Here is a 20,974-nt window from a genome sequence, read left to right as displayed (position 1 = left end):
TTAAAGTTATAAGGTTTAAACGTAAGTGAAACTGGGCACTAAACGCATTTCTGATCGATAAAATCGTAAGACAATGGCAACAGAGGAAGTACATGCTACTGTCACAACAAAACCTTAGAAACGCACTCAGTACTTTCTAGCCAAGATGTTAATTATCCTCCCCATTTAGTCGTCCTGTACTACCATTACAAAAATGGTATAAGTAATAAATGGATTAGCTCTGGCTGCGTTCTGACTGTATTGATGAATTGTGAAGCAATTTTTAAATTTATAAACACGGTTGCCAAACTGTTACTGAATTATGGATCAGAGGCAAGTTATTTCAAGACAAATGGCTCAGGAGGCCATAAATTCAATATTTCAGACGAACATTTTACAAATCGTAAAACTGCTTTTCTTTTCTCTTTATTTTTTACCTCAGGCCCATCCCAAGATCTGGACGGCTCGGACAGGCAGCCAGGCTCAGTGGCTCAGTCATTAACAATGGCTCAGCCTGAATGAAGACAAACTGGAGACGAGACCAGTTTCCAGTAGAGCTAAGCTGCTTGCAAGATAAATACTCGAAGGGTGACCCTTCAGCCCATGATGAACAACCCCTCATGCTCCCAGCAGCCTCTGACTACCACCTCACCGCCACACTCTGTCTGAGAAGGGGGTAGGCGTCCCTAGCAGCCTGGAGCAATACAGTGGTCATAGTGCTGGAGACTGCAGGTTTCCTGATAAGGCTTATAAGATGTAAAATAATAATAATAATAATAATAATAATAATAATAATAATAATAATCAACTATCAGTAAAGAACACCATAAAGTTATATGAAAGGTATAAGACAAATGCATGGCATGTAAAAAAAATTATGTTTGCTTTTATCCTGAGATATTTTTCCAAGTTTTTAACATACATTTGTAATAACAAAGTGTTAATGTAGTATAGACTAATGTTCTTCATGTCGCAACCAAGTCAAATCGAGATTAGATGGATGACTCCTGAATTCCTGGTACTGAAATGTGATCCTGTCTCAATGCTAATGTACTCTTCCATCATGTGGGGCTTCCTCTGTTACATATAATTTCTGAAACCAGACACAAATGAGGATTTTGTCTATATTTATTTACAAAATTATCATATGATACAGGCCTTCAGGTACTGTGGAATATGAAAAAAAAGATCAGTGTATGGACTTGGGGAAGACAGTATTTACCAACAAACATAAAGAATGCAATCCACTGACTGTTTTTTTTCTCCTTCTACACAAAAGGCCCATGACACTGTATGTAGGCTGTCCCAACAGTGGGACCAAGGTCAACATAGGGTCCATTGGCCATCCTAATTACAACCAAAAAACATGCAGCTCAAGCACCCTGGGGGTCAAGAGGCCAGAGGTCAAGCAAGGGGGGATGGGGAGGAGGAGATGCTAAAAAAACCCAGATTTTTGTGCCAACTTGGATCTAAGGGGATCACGGTGATGGATGTACATTCTAAAAGTTCACTTAGGTTGTGCCTTGATTCCTAGTGTTTTTAAAAAGTAATGAATACCTTACATATGCAAAAAAGACCTTGTGGTGCTAATGTGCTTATATATCACCAAAATGTTCACAATGCTATATGGTATATTACAATATGTTATATTACAAAGATTACAAAGATTTCTATATTACAAAGATTTTTAAAGACCTTCTCTGTCTATGGTTAAGTAAATATCTCTTGAATAATAACGTTAATGATAATATTAAGATAAATGTTAATGTTATATCTTGATTAATGTTTATCCTCTTTTGGAAATACCTATCTGTTGGCATTATTGTTGAAGGCATATTGTGTCCACTAAACAAAATACAGCATGACGCTCAAGTACTTACCAACACTGTCAAACATGTTGTGTTTCCTTCAGCTTCAAGACAGCAGACAGATGCAGCTTATAGAAATGGCAGTGGCCACTTCACCAGAATACATTTTATCATTTTTTTAAAAGAATCCTATCAGACACTCGTTAGGTAAGACTCTTGAAAAATCAACTTGTCTTCCCTTCCATTACATTTCGAGCATGAAATAAAAGAAAACAGTTTTTTAGTGTACTTCTGCACTACATCTAAAAATAAGTAGATGGTAAAGGTGTCTGCAGCTTGTAGCCTCCTAGCCCTTAACCTTTCCCAAAGTTGTAGATGAAATGTCAGTGCCAGACCCTCAGGTATAAGTTAGCGGCCTAACTGGACAGCACCATGGTATGAATCACTGTCATTCTAAATGTAGAATCAGCAATTCCAGAGCCATCCTATCTGGAAATGTAAAGGGGGAGAAATAGCTGCTCCAGGAGCTTTGCTATTGATTTTTTCCTCCAAACAAAGAGACTTTCTCGAATACATGATACATCATAATCATGCAATTTGTACCTTTGCGTCAACAGACGAGCAGTTCGGATTCAACAAAGAAACCGAACTGTAAAAGTAAGGGCAGCTTTTACTAGCGAATAAATAAATAAACAAGTGAAAAAACAGTTTCTTCTTGGTCTACAATGCTTTCAATATGTAGATAGTAAAATAAAAGGGAAGCTGAAACTTAATTTCTTCCATTATGCAGATATATGGCTATTACTGAATTCGAGTATTCAAATTACCATAATGCAAATTGTTGTATCTGTGACTGATGTAACTATCAAACAAAAACTAATGGTCAACACTTTCTAAACTGACATTATGCTGCAACACTTTAATGAAAGCTCTGCCAATGGCCGATGATGTATCCCTGTCACAGTACAGTACTTAAAGAGAGACAGAGAGAAAGAGCATTTCAATCTGCAGTGATAATGCTGGCTGTTATAAAGTCTGTCTGTAAGGAAAGAGACAGACAGACAGACAGACAGAGAGAGAGAGCGAGAACAAGACAGAGATCCACTCGGATGCTTCTACCTCTGTCTGGTTCTCTCTCTCTCTCTCTCTCTCCTCACCCAGTAGACCCAGTGGTGGGTGCCACACTGCATCACACCCAGTTTGCTTCCCTTTTCCTGGACAGTCTGAAACACTTTTCCTGGTCTCTTTCATCTTGATGTATTGTCAATATATGGATCGTCGTCCTCTCTAATTCAGTGAAAAAATCTAGTTTTCCATTAGTCTCTGCCTTTCTAATTTTCGCCACCGCTTTGCCACGTGTAATTATTAAAGGCAGATTCAAGAAAGCAATTACTGAACTACCGTTTGTATCTTTGAAATCTTAATAAGCAGCAAGAACTTGTGCTGGGAGACCTCAATACAATTCAAAAAGTCTCTCCATTTTCTCAAAAAGAGAGTAGGGAGAGTTGTGTTTTGTGTATGTGTGTGGTGTGTGTGGATGCGTGTGTGTGTAGATGCGTGTGTTTGCAGGAGTGTGAGTCCTTATATTTAAAACTAGTTTAAGGAGCTCAAATAAATTTTAGATGTTAGAGAAATCTAAACAGTTGTACAAATTGTGAACAGCCAGCCTTACAAATGTAAAGTGACCTTAATATGTATCAATTATGTATATTGATTAGAAAACATGAAAAGATTTCATATTTCATATTTTAATAATTGTTTATAAAGTTGTTGTATATAGTTGTACATGCATGTAAAAGTATTGTTTTCAGTGTATACTTTAAAACATCAGAAATCAAGTTATAAGTGTTATGCATTTAAAAAGACAAATTGCTACTTACTTTTCATAATATTATCAGCCACATGAAAATTTGTGACAAATCATACGCTATAAAATAATAAACCTCACAAGTTCAGACCTTCTCACACTGCTAATACCATGCAGGTGTTGTGGTTTTGACAAAACCTGCATACCTTTGTCACTGTAAAAGTGTTATTGGGTACCTTTTTAAATGAAAGGATAAAATTATAAGAATGTCTGCAAGAACTGAACACACTCACGTAGCTTGCATAATTCATTAATACAACAAATACAGTTTATGAAATCTTTTAGTATATCACAATGTAAAGAAGTACTCCAAATCGCATTGCATTCTCTTACCTGTAATATTATTCAGGAGAAATGTCTTGAAGTGGCCATTATCTGCTTTACTGCCTATGGGCTTTTTCCCATATTCTAACGTTGCAAAGGGAAAACTGTCAGGCTAGTTTCTGACATGCATTTGCATTCTTCAATGACAAGTGACACCAGTGAAAGGCCACAGAAAACTGTTTATTGATCACTGCAAAACTATTCATTGGACCAGATAAGGTTACATCTAAAGGGGCCTGGTAACAAAGAGGCTGTGTGCGTCAGAGGTCTTCTTAAAGAACGCCATTTCATTATATCATGCCACGATCATGCCACTTGTAGTTATACTGCACTGAAGACCTCCTTGATCGGTTTGTGTGGGTGTTGATGGGAGCAGGGCTAGTGTTCATCAGGCCCATTAAGTGCTCAGTGCGGCCATTCTCAATCTCTTGCATGCTAAATGCCGGGGGTGTCACAGAGCATTTACAGGGTGAGGAGCTGGAAAATGGCTGCCTAATGAAATGGGAAGCACTTGCAGGCTATTTGACACTGCCAGCTGTCCCTACCCCTGCTCGCAATTACATCAATTCCCATTGCAATTCTGACCTTTCCCTTCGGAGAACAGAAGAAATAGGCAAGGATCTCTCCATTTAGGGTCTTGAGTGGGGGAAGTTAGAGGCTGGTGACTTTTTCCTTGACTTTTTGTCCCCACAGCAGGGGTTTAAATATGAGTGAGACTCGATGGGAATTTTGTGCACTTAAAAATCAATCTCTATGAGATCCTAGTGAGCAAATTCTCAAAATATGTGTTGCACATATGATAATTTGTCAATATTTAAATTGTCATTGGGATTGCTTTGCCTCATGGTTAATTTTGTGAAGAAAAATTCGCCCACTGAAAGATCACTTTTCAGTGAAGACCTGAGCCTACGTTTAGGATTTGGGTTCAAACTTCAGCTGTAATTCATGACATATGTGCATAAAAGTCTTGAATAAAATATCACCTTCTTTTTAAATTGGGTATTTGCATGACTACATGGTAGCTGCTTGCTTGCCTTAAATATTCAATGTACACGTTAGTTATTTTTACAGCTATCATGCAGTGTCTCATGTACATGGCTATTATCCAACTAATAGAAATGCCCTGGTTCTACCTACCTTGCAGGTTTCTTACTAAAATCCTGACTTCATTTGACAGGACATGCTGTCCACAACAAATCCCACAGTAAATTCAAATGGTGGCAGAGGAATTGAACAGAGGCATTTGCATACATAAATCTATTGGCAATGTGACATTAATCAATGATTCTCCGTTCCTGCACACCGGGCTGCTGACTCGTGATCAGTGCATTATCGGTTCTGATGGGCTTTTTATGAACTGTGACAGTTCTCTGTCACCTGTTTATGGCATTAAACGGCAGATAATCATTTGGCTTACTTCTTGCAAGTTCTGTCCTTGACTGTAATGTTCATTTGGAAATTTTAAAATGTGAGGGCTGGGTGCATGGTTAATTTATTTCACAGTGTTGTAAAAAAAAAAAAGTGGCAGATATGCCTTGCTATGTTAAGTAAATATAATTATTGGCCAGCCGTTCCTTTGGCAAAAAGTGTTTAAAAATATATCACAAATATAAAGAAAAAGGTTATGAAACATTTCAATTTGAGAAGGGAGGGCTATTTGCTTTAAACATTAAGATAAAATGTAAATTAAAATAAAAATATTTTTCAAATATCCACTAAGTTGCATTGAGACAAATGTACACATGGCAGAAGTGGGAATTTAAAGCCAGACCTGAAACTTTTTTGTGAAAAATTCTGCAGGATGTCTTGGAAAAGCCTGCTCTTCCAGATCTGCAACCAGAAAACGAAACCAAGGTTCCACTGTTCCCGTATTTTCTTCTTGCGCAGCGATGCGTGCAGACAGAGTGTTCTTTTGATCTTTGGGTAGATGTACATTAACAAGGCACATAAGAAGCCATGACCTTCTCATTTTCAAATGCACCATGAAAAGAGCGCAATAGTTACCCACAGGGATGGTATCAGACAGCCTGTGTTTAACCAGAAGCAGCGCGTTTTACCCTTATGAACACGGTGCCACTTATCACATCTGTTTCCTCCCGTCTTTACGATGCCCTTGACGTGAAAGGGCCACCACGAGAAGACCTGTGGTAGTGAACAGCATGGTCCAATAGAGTGCTGCGATGGCCACAGGATTTATTTCTCTTTAGGTGCACGAGATGAGCAGACATGGGATCATCTAGGAGCTCAGCAACTCCACCATCAACAGATAAGAGAAATGAATTAACACCATTCTGCAGTCTTCTTCTTCCTTATCTCCCAGGCCTCCAACATGGCTCTGAACTTCAAATTTGCTAAATCAGGAAATCGACCAATAATACTTTTCTGTGAAAACAAAGTTTGTATTTATGCAACACATTTCTGCAGCACATCCCTGTAGTACTGGGGAAAACTGTACAGGTCAGCCAACTGAAGAGAACAGAACCACTAACCAGAAGACAATAATGCGCAAGAATTAAACACACACACACACACACACACACACACACACACACACACACACACACACAAACACACATATATATATATATATATATATATATATATATATATATATATATATATATATATATATATATATATATAAAAACCCAATGTTATTATTAAGATTTATTATTAAAGCATTTTATAGTTGTATAAGCATTTGAATAGATTTATCCAGAAGCAGCACATTTTATTACAATGCTCTGAAACAACCATAAAAAAAGCTCATATTTGAAAAATTTCTTGTTTGATTACACATTCTTTCAGTACCAAAAAATTCCTGAAGCTTGGTAATTGCTCAATGGTGGTACTGGCACAGAAAGGAGAAATGCCCCTACAAATCCTCCCCACAGATCAGCAGGCTCACAACAAACAGAAGATCCACATTTGCAAACAAATTATATTTTTTTCCAGGGTGCTGGCAGTGGCGTGCATGACAAACTGATGCAATTTCAGCAATGTCGCGAAAGCAAAGCGAAATTTGTCTCATGTTGGCAAGCACTAGTTTCCAGTTGCACTCAGACTTCCCAGATTTGAATCACCAGGGGTCCAGAGGCCCTCGGGTTGACAGGGCACAAATAATTACAGCACACTCCCTTCATTGTAATCCATTATATTGCTCTTCTTATCTGTGAGGCCTGGGTTGCACTTGATCAAGTAAGGTCACTGTGTTTTGACCATAACACAACATAACACTGTTATTTGGAGATATGGTAAATAAACGCTGGCAGGGTTGGCAAGCCTGTATTTTATCAGGGTTTTTTTTTTTTCTTCCTTTTTCTTGTTTTCCAAGGAAGTCTACACAATCCAAAATGTAGCCCCGCCAAAAAGACTTAAAATTCACATGCAAAAGTGATTTGTGTAAAAGCAGGTTTCTATATTCCACTGAAGCAACTCACTGACACTAAATGTATCCAAATGTGGTTCAGCACACTGGAGATAAACTGATCAGCGCATGCAGAGTTTATCCTGTAGGGGGCATTTTGGTACATGATATGGAAGCATGCAAACATAATTAATCAGTAAAAAAAAATGCCTCCAAAATGCCTGCAAAAGTTATCATCAAATCTCATATTCAGAAGAATGAAATATCTATTGGCCTACTCCTCTTTGCTGTGGTCTCATTTTCAAAAGCATCAGTGTTAAGAATATTCAAATTGAAGTTAAAATTGATACTATCCCTCCCGTTTTGGGATAGCAATTCTGGAAAAATAAATCATTTATATGACCAGTTAATCTGCTTTGTATTAGACATATTAAATGACAAAACCAGTATGCTGCAACTGCACATAAATTGTACAACACTCACACACTAACCAAAGACGTTGCTACCTGTTTGTGGCCAAACATCAAAGACTGCACCATTTCATAGTACTGTATTGAACACAACACTTCTATTGAAAACACCTGCATTTAAAAACAGAATCTTGTCATCACAAATTTTCAGTTATGTCATTAGAGACATTTCCACCCAAGTCCTATTGGGAAGAGGGGGAAGACAGCACTCATGATATCCTGCACTGAGCGACTCACACAAAGATACTCTACGCTTATGCACCATCCAACTTTGACAGCTTGTCAATATGACAAAGACAATACAAAGGAACGTGGACTTGAGTTTTTGACAGCACTTTAGAGATGTATATGCAAAGCACTTGACAGGACTTGCTGGCCAGTTTCACTGCTCAGTTCACAAAATTAAGCTGTGATGTAATACCCTTCAAGATTTAAAGTGCAAATGAGCAAGAGATTCAATATTACAAAATTCACATATTCATTTAGTATTCATTTTGAGATAGAAGTATATTGCAGACATCTGTTGCATATATTACATACAGTTGTGTTCAAAATAATAGCAGTCCAACATGACTAACCAGATCAATCACTGTTTTTGGTAGAAATTATATTACTACATGGCAAATAACTTACCAGTAGGTGTAGTAGAGTCATAGAAAACCATCAGACCCAACATTCATGATATGCATGCGCCTGAGTTTATGTAATTGAATACATGCATTTCTCTCTGAAAACCTGAGGAAAATGGGTCATTCCAGAGATTATTCAGAAGAATGGTGTACTTTGATTAAAATGTTGATTGGAGAGGGGAAAACGTATAAAGAAGTGCAGAAATTGATAGGCTGCTCGGCTAAAATGATCTCCAGTGCTTTAAAATGGAAAGCAAAACCAGAGAAATGTGGAAGAAAACGGAAGACTACTATTCGAATGGATTGAAGAATAGCCAGAATGGCAGTGACTCAGCTAATGATCAGCTCCAGAATGATCAAAGACAGTCTGACGTTACCTGTGAGTACTGTGACAATTAAAGACGCCTGTGTGAAGCTAATCTATTGGCAAGAAACCTCCGCAAAGTCCCACTGTTAAAAAAAAGACGTGCTGAAGAGGTTACAATTTGCCAAAGAACACATGGACTGGCCTAAAGAGAAATGGAGAAACACTTTTGTGGACTGATTAAAGTAAGATTGTTCTTTTTGGATCCAAGGGCCACAGACAGTTTGTCAGACGACCCCCACTGAATTCAAGCCACAGTACACTCTGAAGACAGTGAAGCATGGTGGTGCAGGCATCATGATATGGGGATGTTGCTCTTACTATGGTGTCGGGCCTATTTATTGCATACCAGGGATCATGGATCAGCTTGTATATATCAAAATACTTGAAGAGGTCATGTTGCCTTATGCTGAAGAGGGAATGCCCTTGAAATGGGTGTTTCAGAAAGACAATGACCCAAAACACACCAGTAAGCGAGCAGCATCTTGGTTCCAGACCAACAAAAGTTATGGAGTGGGCAGCCCAATCCCTGGACCTTAATCCGATAGAAAACTTGTGGGGGAATATCAAAAATGCTGTTTCTGAGGCAAAACCAAGAAATGCAGAGGAATTGTGGAAAATTGTCAAATCATCTTTGGCTGGAATATCGGTTCACAGGTGCCAGAAGTTGGTCGACTCCATGCAACACAGATGTGAAGCAGTTCTCAGAGACAGTGGTTATACAACTAAATATTAGTTTAGTGATTCACAGCAATGTTAAATCCTAAAGATCTTTTAGTTTATACAGTAAATATTTGAGTTTGTGAAGATAAATGCAGACACTGCTATTTCGAACAACCCAATATTCATTTTTCTTCATTTTTTGTAAAGTAATTAAAAAAATTGATACATTTTTCATGTTTTGATTTAGAATATGCAGTGTTCCCAATGCATGGAAATAAAGACTATTATAAGGATTCTGAACTTTACTCACATTTTTAAACACACTGCTACTATTTTGAACCCAACTGTATATAGCAGTCTTTTCTTTTTGTAGAACAATCCAAGGTAATCTCATGTCTTAGCTATATTAAAAGCTTACCAGACCTAGTAAAACATTTCTTGGTGTCATTGTTTTGGATTTATATGAAAATGTAAAGACAGGAACAATAAAAGACTCTATACATATATAATACTGAAGTACATTCCTTTATTAGAATTTCAGCATTGTGGCATAGGAATGTAAAGTAAAAAATTCATGAATTAAAAAAATCTGTTATAACTTCGCTTTAAAACAAAAGAATCAACTAAGATTTTCCATATTCAAAAATTTCAGGCTAAGAGGCAAAATAAAAATATATATGTATGTGTATATAGCTGCAAGCATCGAGGCTGGGGACCAAGCAGTGTGTAGCAAACAAGAAACAATCAATGTGTTGAACAAAACATGCTCAGTCTGTTTAGCCGACAGAAATATCATATTAAAACTGTCAAAAGAAAAAAAAAAAAGAGAAAAAAAAAAGAAAAAAAAGAAAAAAAACCCAAAGGCTATCCCCTTTCGGATCATTGCCTGTGGATAGAAGAATGACAAATTTGCTTTCAAGTGCTGGCAAAAATTAAAACAATGAACAGAAGGCATTATAGACACAGTGGTGCTTGGACCCCTTATAAAGACAGAGCAGTAGTGCATCAATAAGCTGCAAGTGCAATACCTCTTACTACTGCCCAAATTTCTTTCATGAGAACAAACAAAAGACAGAAGTGCTCTTCTTAAGATACCAAAAAAGGTCAAAAGTAGGGACGGAACAATTAAAAGATTGATAGTGTTTTTATTCGAGTGGCAGGAGTTCTCATCAAGTCCGTGCATCTTGTTTTTTTGTTTTTTTTTTGCATGATTACGTTGTACATGACACAAAAATTGTGAACATCAGTCCCAGTCATTTCCACAGGAGTCTCTCAGCTTACGCTATAGCTTTGGCCTCAGGCAGGAATGCTTCCCAGTATTTTATCAGCTAGAAAACAAGGGAGGACAATTATTTTAAACTATCATATTGGAAAAGATTTCAAATTTCCATACATGCATAGTATACAAAGGATGCATACCTGCTGCTGTGTATGTACTAGTGACTCTAGATATTTAATGATGACAACTTTGAAGTCCTTCACTCTTTGTTTCTATAAGGTGAAACAAAGTCAGGCAAATTAAAATGGTGTCACATTAAAGCAAAGCACAGTTTCCTCAAAGTATGATTTAATTTTTTATTTTTTGAAGCAAAGCTGAAACCATTCCTAAGTAGACCGTCATGCTTTCACAAAAGCAGAAATTCCGACATGCCAACTCGCCTCGAATCTCCCCACTTCCTGACGAATGTTTTTAGATATCTGCTCGAAATCTCTCTCTCCTTGCTGTACTTTAGTCTCCCACTGAAACAAGAGTCAGACAGACAAGAGAACCATCACGCTGTCAGATATACTGGAGTGTGTATCTTAAGTGCACGTCTTTTAGTAGTGGATTCCTCTGTTTTCTTGGCAGGAGAACACGGGGAAAAAAATGACATGACATCACCCTTTTTGTACTGTGAAATAAAAGATTTAAACATGTACATTAAACACAATTTTCTATCAAAGCGTGACAAAATATTAAGAAAATAAAATATTTTAGTATTCACATATGAAATTTATGATTAAAAATAGATACTAGACAATGAATGATCTTTTATGTTTTTGTATGCAACAAGCCATGTGACTAGCATCGTGAAAGCAATACTACTTAGCAGTACATAATGGTCATTATTTAGCAGCATTACTTAGCTTAAAGAACATTTAGAAGAACATTAAAGAACATTACTTAAAGAATATTTAAGATACATAATCTGGCTAACACCATCAAAGAAAAAAGATCTAATTAAACTGAGGAAGGTGTATATTCTAGGATCTTACCATCGTCTGCAAGAAAACATTCAACCATGAAATTGGCCTAAAATGACTAGAGTAACAACATATGACATGGATACCTCAGCTATAACCAAACCTTAAAATCGCAGAGAAAACAAAATGCTATACATGTGCCCTGTATCACGTATCAACAAACAGGTGACGGTATAAAAACAGCAGACATTACTTTTTAGCTTTAATGCCTATTGTAATGAACAGGCCTACATTTGACTATATGCAACTGATCACACCTACATTTGAAGCCCCAAATAAGAAACATGAAACAAATTCAAATGAATCGAGCTGATTGGCCCACAGTCATTTCCGTTTGTTCGTTGATACTTGCTTACAATGCTTTTTTATTTTAAAGCACTTCGGCACATGTTTCATTTGAAACAAGCAAACCGTGTTAAGCAAACACGGAATAAGTCATCATCAGCATGGACATTTCCAACATACACTATGCCAATGGGACACAAACATAAAGACCATGTGTGACAGGAGAAAGGAAATAAATAGATTAATGAAATAAAATGGAAAAACACAAAATTTGAGCCAAAGGGTCCTACCTCCTCAATTTCCTTTGTAGGGCATGATGGGGAAAATGTCAAAATTAAAAGAGGCTGATAATGCTTTGTGGTTAAAGTAATCAATAACTTATGAACTCTTATCAACAGGAGTAGCAGTCCCTGAGGAGATATGAATGAACTAGAGCAAGAGAAAGCAAGCACACTTCATCAGCCCCCCCTTGCAGGGTCCTCATTAAAGAGTCTTGATTCTGGAAAACAACTGTACATTTGAGCCATGGCCCAAGGCTTAGTTTTCATGATCCAGAGAATCACAAGGATTTTTATGGGAAATTTAACAGGTAAATTGGCCAAACAATGTCTTCTCTGTTAAAACTAGAGATCTAATGAAGAGGTTCTTACATTTGAAAATTAGGAATTTGTTTGCTTGCTTGCTTTCAAATAAAGTGTCCACTAAAGACACACCTCTTTAATCTCATCCTTGGCTTGCTGGAGCTTGTCTGGCTTGTTGGCATACTGCAGCTTCGTCTCAGCTTCTCTCTTCCGCTGCAGAAGGAGCTGGGCGTCCTGCCATTTGGACCACGTTTTCATTCGCTGGTCAAACACGCCCTGGCAGCACAGTGAGCACAAAGCGTGAGCTTCACATGGGAGCCAGTGAGCTCCCTGGTTTGCCCTTTACTATATCTCGACACAGAGTAGGTTTCCTTGGTGACTCGTTCAGTGTGCTCTGGTTTGCCTAATTCACAAAGCCCAGAAGAACGAGCCTTACTCACCTTAACCGCGGCGATGAGGCGTACATAGTCGCCTAGCAACTCGGAGAACAGGTAGAAGTCGGCATAGGCCTGCTCCTGGTGCAGCTGGTCAATCTTCTCTTCCACCTCGGCCAGCTGGGACAGAGCCCGCGACAGAGCCGTGTGGTCCTCCGAGTTACCCAGCATTGCGGCACTCTTTGCAAATGACGCCGTGTTGACTGATAACTCTGGGGACAGGGGGAGGGGCTTTGCAAGCTAATTCTTTGGGACAATAAAAGTGCTGCTTTACAAGACAGTCAAATGTTCTGGTAGTTTGTTTGTACGGGTTGTTTATAATTGCTGTTTGCATATGAGTGCAATAGCTCTACTGTTAACCTTATTCTTTAGCACTTTGAGAAGAGTCTACTTTTACAACTGGTGTGTTGGTCTGTGTTACTACATGCAGATCAGGATGGGGAAAAAAATAACTACGTTTACCTTTCCTGTGACACACCAGCGACTCCACACTGGCGTGCAGCTTTCGGAGCTGGATGTCCAAGTTCTCAAACTGCTGCTGTTTCTCCTCAAACCACTTTGTATAGAGAAAAAGCACTTAAAAAACCTTTTTAAAACGTACAAGAAAGAAAATCACAAAATGCCTACTCTACAATTTAAAAAAAAGGGGTGGGGGGTGGAGGCAGTCAAAATCAAAGAACTCAAAGTCTCAAAGTCAAAGAACTATAAAAGTTACACATTATACCAAAAGCATCTAGAAGCAGAATATACAGAGGTCCAGCAGTATCACCCATGCCTACAGTGCACACTAAGAACACAGGAAGGGTGGGAGACACATGCTTCCATGGTTCTCTCTCTCACACTACAGCAGGGACCTTAGGATTCAAGCCAGAGTGCAGCTCATTAATTCGTCTCATTATTCAAGTCCAAAAATCAGCCCCTTACCGCATCCGATTCATTCATCTTGATTGTCATTTTGTTGACAGCTTCGGCCGCTTTGTTTACCATCCTCAATATTCCGGCCCCACTCAGTGCCTGGGTGCTAACCGCTCGCGGCAGCTGGAATAAAATGACAAATAAGGGCAAACAAACCGGTTAACAGGCCGGAGCCCGGACCCAATCCCACGGGGGGCTTCACTCCCTCCTTCCCCTCCACCAGTCCAGGCCTGTACCAAGAGAAGCCTGGGGTTTTCTCTACTCCCATACATTTCAATGCTGGATCCAATTTAATGCATTTTGCCCCCGGAAAATTCTCAAAGGGTCGACGGGCAAAAATAGCTTTCAATTGGCCTCGGTCCATTTAGCCTTGTACAATCACTGGAGTCTTGCATTACAATTGTATAATCCCCCAGAAATGACCTAAGAATTACTGACACCATGTATAGATATTTCATCTGATGAAGTAAAAGGAATAGTGTTAGGTGTGAAAATATTTATTTATAACACTTGCAAAACCCAGGAAAATGGGGAAACTAATTCAACAGAATTCACATTGTGGTGAACCATACAGATTTATTATGAATGTGGTACCTCCGTATTCTCCAGGAACTGGATGACGTCGGGATCTTTCAGAAGAGCAGGATGAGTCACTGTTCTTGTCAAGTATCTATTCATAGAACAAAAAATAAATATTTACTGTTGCACTTAAACTTCTAATGTAAATGCACTATACTGTGAAAGATTCTTCAACAAAGGATATGGTCAATAGGGGGGGAAAAAAGCATATTAAGCCCCCTCCAAAAAAAGAAATTTTACAAAAATATCATATCCCAATTATATTAGAATTAGAACATGCCTTACACAGCTGAACACATTCTGTGACATGGTTAAAACTGGCCAGGAGTATTTTGACCAACATTGGATTTGGATGTGATCATATTAATGGCTTGATTCCTCAACACAACCACAAAACCCTCATCAGGAAACCCGGAGGTTAATTAAGATTAATTAAGATTGCATGCTGTGAACCTCAGTGCAAAGGCCAATTACAACAACAGACAATATCACGTTAATAAGCTAATGGTATTAAGCTAATAATAATCAATTTTTCTTCACAATAAAAAAAAAAAATTCAGTGTGCAAAGCACAGTTCTAATTTTCTATGCCATATCCATCCAACGTGAACTGCTCAGAAATTAAAGGCAGCGGCCATCAAGATTCAGTTCTTTAACGGGTGAAGTGTATAAGCTGACATCCGAGGCCCCCCCCACCAGCCGGGCTGCTGACCTTCCCGTCAGTCAGCACGCTGATAAAAAGGGCAGAGAAATGTCAGCGCCTCACTTAAGTTTAATTTTTATTCGATTCATCAGGCGGCGCAAAACCAGAGACGGAGCAGCAAGCAGGCTGGCGTAGAACGGTGGGCACGTCAGAGCGTGCGAGCTGTGCAAGAGCTCGGGAGAAAAGTGCCAGAGTGAGGCTGCTCGCGCTGACAGCATGAACCCTCCCGAGCTTGCCCATGATTAGTTATCTAATACTTGTTGGTTAACCTTTCATCCACAAAAGACCAGAACAAGAATGCTCTTTCCACGTTTCCGTGTTAAATAAATACATTTTAAAAAAAATTAAAAGTTTCAAACTGGACAAGAACGTTGCCGCGTGACCAGAGGGGAGTGGGAAAATAGTACATTGAGGTTTTTTTTTCATTTTTAATTGAATCCAGTCTCTGATTTAATAGTTTATTGTGTTTGTTTTTTAACATTACCTTTGCAAGGCAGATCTTCTTTTTTCTACGAACTCTGCGGATGACAAATCCTCTTTTCCAACCTTGACCTTTGTCATTCCTGGAGAAGTTTTAACAAATATTTCATCAAATATTACAATGGCCAACTAGAGCACATGACATGCTATATCAGGTTTGGCCTTTGTAGTCAAATCTCCTAGTCTGCCAATCTTTGCTTATAGGGAAAAAACATGTGCACCCTTCTTTTCAAACTCACCCACAATGCTTTTCTCTGGTGCCGGAGGGACTATGTATCCAATGTGCATGTATTTGGAGGCTAATTTGCTGTGCAAACCTAGGAAATCGCTAAATCTCCTTTTCACAGAAAACTCATTCCTGCTGAAAAGGTTCAGCGATGTCTAAAGAAAAAAAAAATGCATGTTGAGGTAAAGGTTCTTTACTATATTCTTTACTATACTCAGTCAAGCGTCCAACTCACCTTGGTTGTCACCTTGTATGCCATGTATGCATTCATTCCATCACCTTAAAAAGAGAAATAGTCTGAATTCACAGTTTTTTTGTTTGGAGCAACCTCGAACATTCTGTGGCTTCTCATAATGTAAAGAGGAAGGTAAAGCTCACTTTGTGAAACTGATTCTTTCACTTCATGGTGTGATGAGCAGAGGTATACTATGTGCTTCTGGTATTGGCAGAAAATATATTCATGCTTTTTCCTCTGCTTTTAAAGACGTTAGATGTTTGTCATATAGAATAACGATTCAAAATACTACATTTTCTCTAAGGCTCCAAGACTACAGCTATATAGTAAGTATATGAAGCCCTAACTGCTGAACCTCTGTTAGGAGAGCTGGAGATCAAATCCTACACCTGATAACATTTGAAAAGGTCTATTGATTTTACAATGTACAGCAACCTCCTACAATGGAGCTACCCCGCACAGACCGCTCTCAGGAGACAAAAAGACATAGTGGAGACCAAAGCACTCCCTGTAAAAACGTTCCAGTAGAACAACACAGATAAGGTTTCACCAAAAGCACAACCAAACCCACCCACTTTCTCTGGATCAGATACTGTTATCTGCATATCAAAGGTGTCCCCATTCTCTTCAGTGTCTTCATCCTGCAAAACATGAAGTTGTTTACTAGGAAATGAGTATGCAGCTCAGCAGGAATTAGACTCAGGAAACAAGCTGGCATGTAGGGATGAGCAATAGGACATGAGACTGCAAATTCAACACAAACGTTGGGAGAGTCTGACAGAACTATAAAAAAACCCCAAAAAACCTCTTCTGTTGGCTGATCATTAAAGCGCCTTGTTTATTTTGAAATAACCGCGATACAACAATTTGTAGCAATTCCTGTTCGTGTTTTTACTGCAGACAACACAACAGCAAACAGTCCTTTTCAGTCCAACTCAGAAAATGAAATAATTGTTCCTATTTTGTCCTTTTTCTCATGCTGCCATTTTCACAAAGTCACGAATTCAGTAATTCACATACATCACACAAACTATAAGATGAAAGCATTAAAATGCTACGTTAGGTTTCCCATGCAGCACTGTAAACGCAGGTTCTACTACATACAGTGTAAAACAGCACAAGAGATTAGAAACGCTTGTAGGTGTTTGGGACAGATAGTTTTCCTAAACCTGTGGAAACTACTACAGCATTACTTTTCTCCTAATCAGATGCCTGGCTATAGAACATTTCAAAGCCACTTTAAAACTATAGGCTTGAGCTCATACATGCTTGTCTTGTTTACACCTACTATATACATGTTTATGGCAAATCATAACATATTACAAACGCTAATAACCTGCTTTACCTCATCCAGAGATCTGTCAAACATGGAGGCTTCGGCTCTTGGGGTGATTATGACTGTAGGAGTGACTGGCGTGATGGCAGGAGATGGACCATCAGACAGGATGGGCTCCCTCTCGGGACTGTCCAGCGAGACCTCCTCTGTGGCTTCTTTAGAGAAAGGAGAATCAAATGGGTGAGGTACAACATGCAAGTAGATCAGATATACAACAGCATTTTATCTCCAACTGCAGATTAACAAACTGATGCTAAATGTAACAACAAAAAAAAAAAAACACCCCACAGTTCTCATTTACTCCCCATTTTACAATTAGTGATGCACCAAGATTCAAGCATGCAAGTAATATGGTTTATGCAGTAGACAGTCCATAGCATACAAATCTGTGTTACCAGTATCTCTTACTTTACCATATCCATTACACTTTTTTCTGTGCTTATGCTGCATACTTTAAACAAACCTCAACCCTAACTACATCATTTCAAAAACTCTGTGCTTAACCACAAATTACATACCAGCAAAAAGGTCCTCTTGGTCATCATCTAATAATATTTCTTGTTTGGGTCCATTTGAGTTTGTGCTGATGTCTTCCGCAGGCAGGCAGGAAGGCTCTGGGGTTGTTGGGCTGAGCTGAAAACAGAAAGCAGAAATGTGACTGAATCTTCAGTATGAATATGTAAGTGAAACGAGCTTTTGGGTATTTCACTTTTTAGCTGTATATCTAAAGAGCGACGCCTAAGAATACCTTAGAATTAGCAAAACAGATTATCATTACAAATATTACAATTATTTTCACATGGGCATATCTGCGTTCCAGAAGCTGGCGCACTAAGCAGCAGCTGTAAAGCAGCTTCCAGCCATTCAGGACTGCATATTCATGAGGGTACCCAAAGTAATCAGCCACACACTCCTCAGGAGTACATTCTCTACTCCTCTACATATAAGACGTCATATCAAATGAGGCTATTTAGTTCCACTGGCTGAAAGATACGAGAGACTTTATATAAACCTATTCTGCATGTCATCTCATCATTAGCAAAACCATCACCACTATTACTAGTATTATTATTATTATTATTATTACTGTTATTGTTACTATTATTAAGGTTGTTGTTGTTGTTGTTGTTGTTAGTGTTATTATTGTTGCTGTTGCACAAATGCCTGAATCACTGACATTCTGTGTTGTAAAGAAAGTATTTTAGGTAAAATAAAAACATTGCAGAGGTAGAAAAGGAGAACATGCTGCTTCCTTGAAACGTACAGTACAAGTTCATATCATGGGATCTCAACAACCCTGATTTCATAAAAGCTTGAGCAAAAATCTAGTTGTTACTAAATATAACATGTCTTGAGAAGTACAACTCATGTATAGTTAGTATGTAGTTAAAGCCCTATATATGACTTATAAATAATTACAAGTAATAATATCACAGACCTAACTATATATAGTTTACACTTTTTTAAGAAGGCTTTCTCAAATGACCTTTAAATGTTAGGCTTGGACACTTTGTAGTGGTTCATTACATAGCACAGGGTCAGTGAATGTTTATACTCAATTTGCAGCGGTGTAAGAGAGAACATTTTGCAATAAACATTCCCAAAAATAAAATGTTAACAAGTATGACATACGAGTTTAACTACAGAATAAATCGGAAAGCATCACTCACACCTCTGAACCTCACTCCTTCCTTCCTTCCTTCCTCATTTTCCACATTAAAACTGCACAGGTAGCAAACTCAAAATGACTGGTAACCCAAATTACATCTAGTCCATCTTAACTGGAAGACAGTCACATGTTTTATGCTGCAGTCACCTGTCTGTTCCACTCTTAATAGAGAAACTACAGAACAGTGGGCTATGCAAAGTACTGACAGAAATTTATGGAAGGGCAAATGTATTACAGCATACCAGGCAACACAAAGAAAGGTCATGACAACAAAATACTTTTTTGAACCATAAGGGGTTAAAACTAGGATTAAGCATATTTTATTTATGACTAATAAGTCTTACTTTGTAATATTACTATTATAGTATTTTCCCATAAAAGGTGAGTTCATTTCTAAACATATTTATGGGCCATCCATTTAAAAATACATACTGATTTAATCTGCTAGAATTTACTTTTATGACATTCAGCTGACGCTTTTATCCAAAGCGACTTACAATTATGACTGAGTAGAACTTGAGCAATTGAGGGTTAAGGTCCTTGCTCAGGTGCCTAACAGTGTCAACTTGGCAGTAGTGAGGCTTGAACCAACAACCTTGCGAATACAAGTCAAGTACCTTAACCACTGAGCTACAGGAGCACTTTGCTTGTATATCTTATAAACGACCTCTGACCGAACTGTCCTGCCTCTGGAAAACCTGTGTACTTCGGTAAGGACAGAACACATAACTTTTAGAAGGCGGCCCGTCTGCATCCAAGCTGTCTGTCGACGTGACACCAGATTATTTTTCTGCGTTAATCGAGTGCAGGGGGGATGTTCAGTAATGAGGCCTACGCATGCGTACTAAAATATTAGTGGGCTATTACATTTCAATGAAACGTTATTGACTAAACTGTAATTACAAGAAATATGGTTGTGCGGATCAAAGGTCCGAGCAAATCAACAGTGAGACAGATCTACAGCTGCAGTGGAGAGTTTCCAAGCGGTCGACACTGTGCCGTTGACTTTTCTGAGGGCAGTGGCTAGGCTATTGGTTATAGTAGCGTTAGCTAACCAGCTAGCTAGCTAGAAAGCTCGTTGAACGCTCCTACCTGCTCTATTGTAGTGACGGTACTGACAAAAAGATCCTCTCCATCCTCCACTTCTACAAAGTCTGCCTGCCCAACATCTCCCAGCGGTGGAGGTTCTCTTTCTTCCGCCATTTTCGCCTGACAGTGATAACCGTGCAAACTCCGTCGTCGGGAGTCCGGTGGTTCCCAGGCTGTCATGTGACTCGGTCTTATGACAGTTGTGGCGCTTTCGTTGAAGCCCATGCTCCTCCCTGAATAACCTTCGTGGTGTGATAAACAAGAGAAACGTGATCAATCTAAGTTACTGTAGCATAGTTGGCCATAGACGTGGGAAATGTTGGTGATGCGGATGATTAGGAAATGGGAAAAGTGATCCAATCCCTTCCTGGTGGCCCTTAAAAGTAAAATGTTATTTTTGTAATGCGTGTCGCTGACAAAGGCAACCCCCTTCCCGTCCCATTTTTGCCATTTTTGAGAAGGATGATGGAGAGGACATTGTCTTTTTGTGTAATTTATATATTACGCTTCTTGTAATCACATTACGTTTTGATTAAAAATCAATAATGGAACATTTATGACAAAGCATGTTGGGGTCACACCATGACCAAAGCGGCTGACTAGATAACTAACCTAGGTTTGATAACTGTTTTTTCCAGGCTTCGCAATCGTCAGCGAAAGGCGTCAACTGTGGATAATACGGTCTGACTACACCTGTAGGTGTCTGTCTCGCTGGTTAGCATTATACG

At 38.7% G+C, this 20,974-nt stretch overlaps 1 protein-coding gene across 2 annotated transcripts; it reads right to left on the bottom strand.

The window, feature by feature from the left end:
- Nucleotides 1-9,977: 9,977 nt before the first annotated feature.
- snx2 (sorting nexin 2) lies at nucleotides 9,978-20,426 on the bottom strand. 2 transcript variants are annotated; one of them, XM_026999795.2, is made up of 16 exons: nucleotides 20,250-20,426; nucleotides 18,007-18,121; nucleotides 17,498-17,643; nucleotides 16,724-16,793; nucleotides 16,153-16,196; nucleotides 15,931-16,072; nucleotides 15,696-15,774; nucleotides 14,525-14,600; nucleotides 13,940-14,053; nucleotides 13,478-13,571; nucleotides 13,022-13,227; nucleotides 12,714-12,857; nucleotides 12,291-12,302; nucleotides 11,131-11,211; nucleotides 10,891-10,962; nucleotides 9,978-10,799 (listed from the first exon to the last, which is right to left on the bottom strand). In XM_026999795.2, the coding sequence occupies exons 1-16, from the start codon at nucleotides 20,424-20,426 to the stop codon at nucleotides 10,749-10,751; spliced, it is 1,623 nt and encodes a 540-aa protein (XP_026855596.2). In that variant the 3' UTR covers nucleotides 9,978-10,748. The 2 variants fall into 2 exon arrangements, with proteins under 2 accessions (XP_026855596.2, XP_026855597.2); XM_026999796.2 differs by lacking the exon at nucleotides 12,291-12,302 and having other exon boundaries at nucleotides 20,250-20,416.
- Between the last annotated feature and the right edge of the window lie 548 nt (nucleotides 20,427-20,974).

Source organism: Electrophorus electricus, chromosome 23 (genome assembly GCF_013358815.1).
Source record: "Electrophorus electricus isolate fEleEle1 chromosome 23, fEleEle1.pri, whole genome shotgun sequence".
Classification (NCBI taxonomy): Eukaryota; Metazoa; Chordata; class Actinopteri; order Gymnotiformes; family Gymnotidae; genus Electrophorus; species Electrophorus electricus.
This window is presented reverse-complemented; position numbering and strand designations above follow the sequence as displayed.

Coding starts and splice junctions, on each gene's coding strand:
- snx2 (XM_026999795.2), bottom strand. CDS start 20,426: ATGACAGCCTGGGAACCACCGGACTCCCGACGACGGAGTTTGCACGGT. Junction 13,572..13,939: donor AGATGAATGAATCGGATGCG/GTAAGGGGCTGA, acceptor CTCTATACAAAG/TGGTTTGAGGAGAAACAGCA. Junction 13,228..13,477: donor GCTGGTGTGTCACAGGAAAG/GTAAACGTAGTT, acceptor CCCTGTCCCCAG/AGTTATCAGTCAACACGGCG.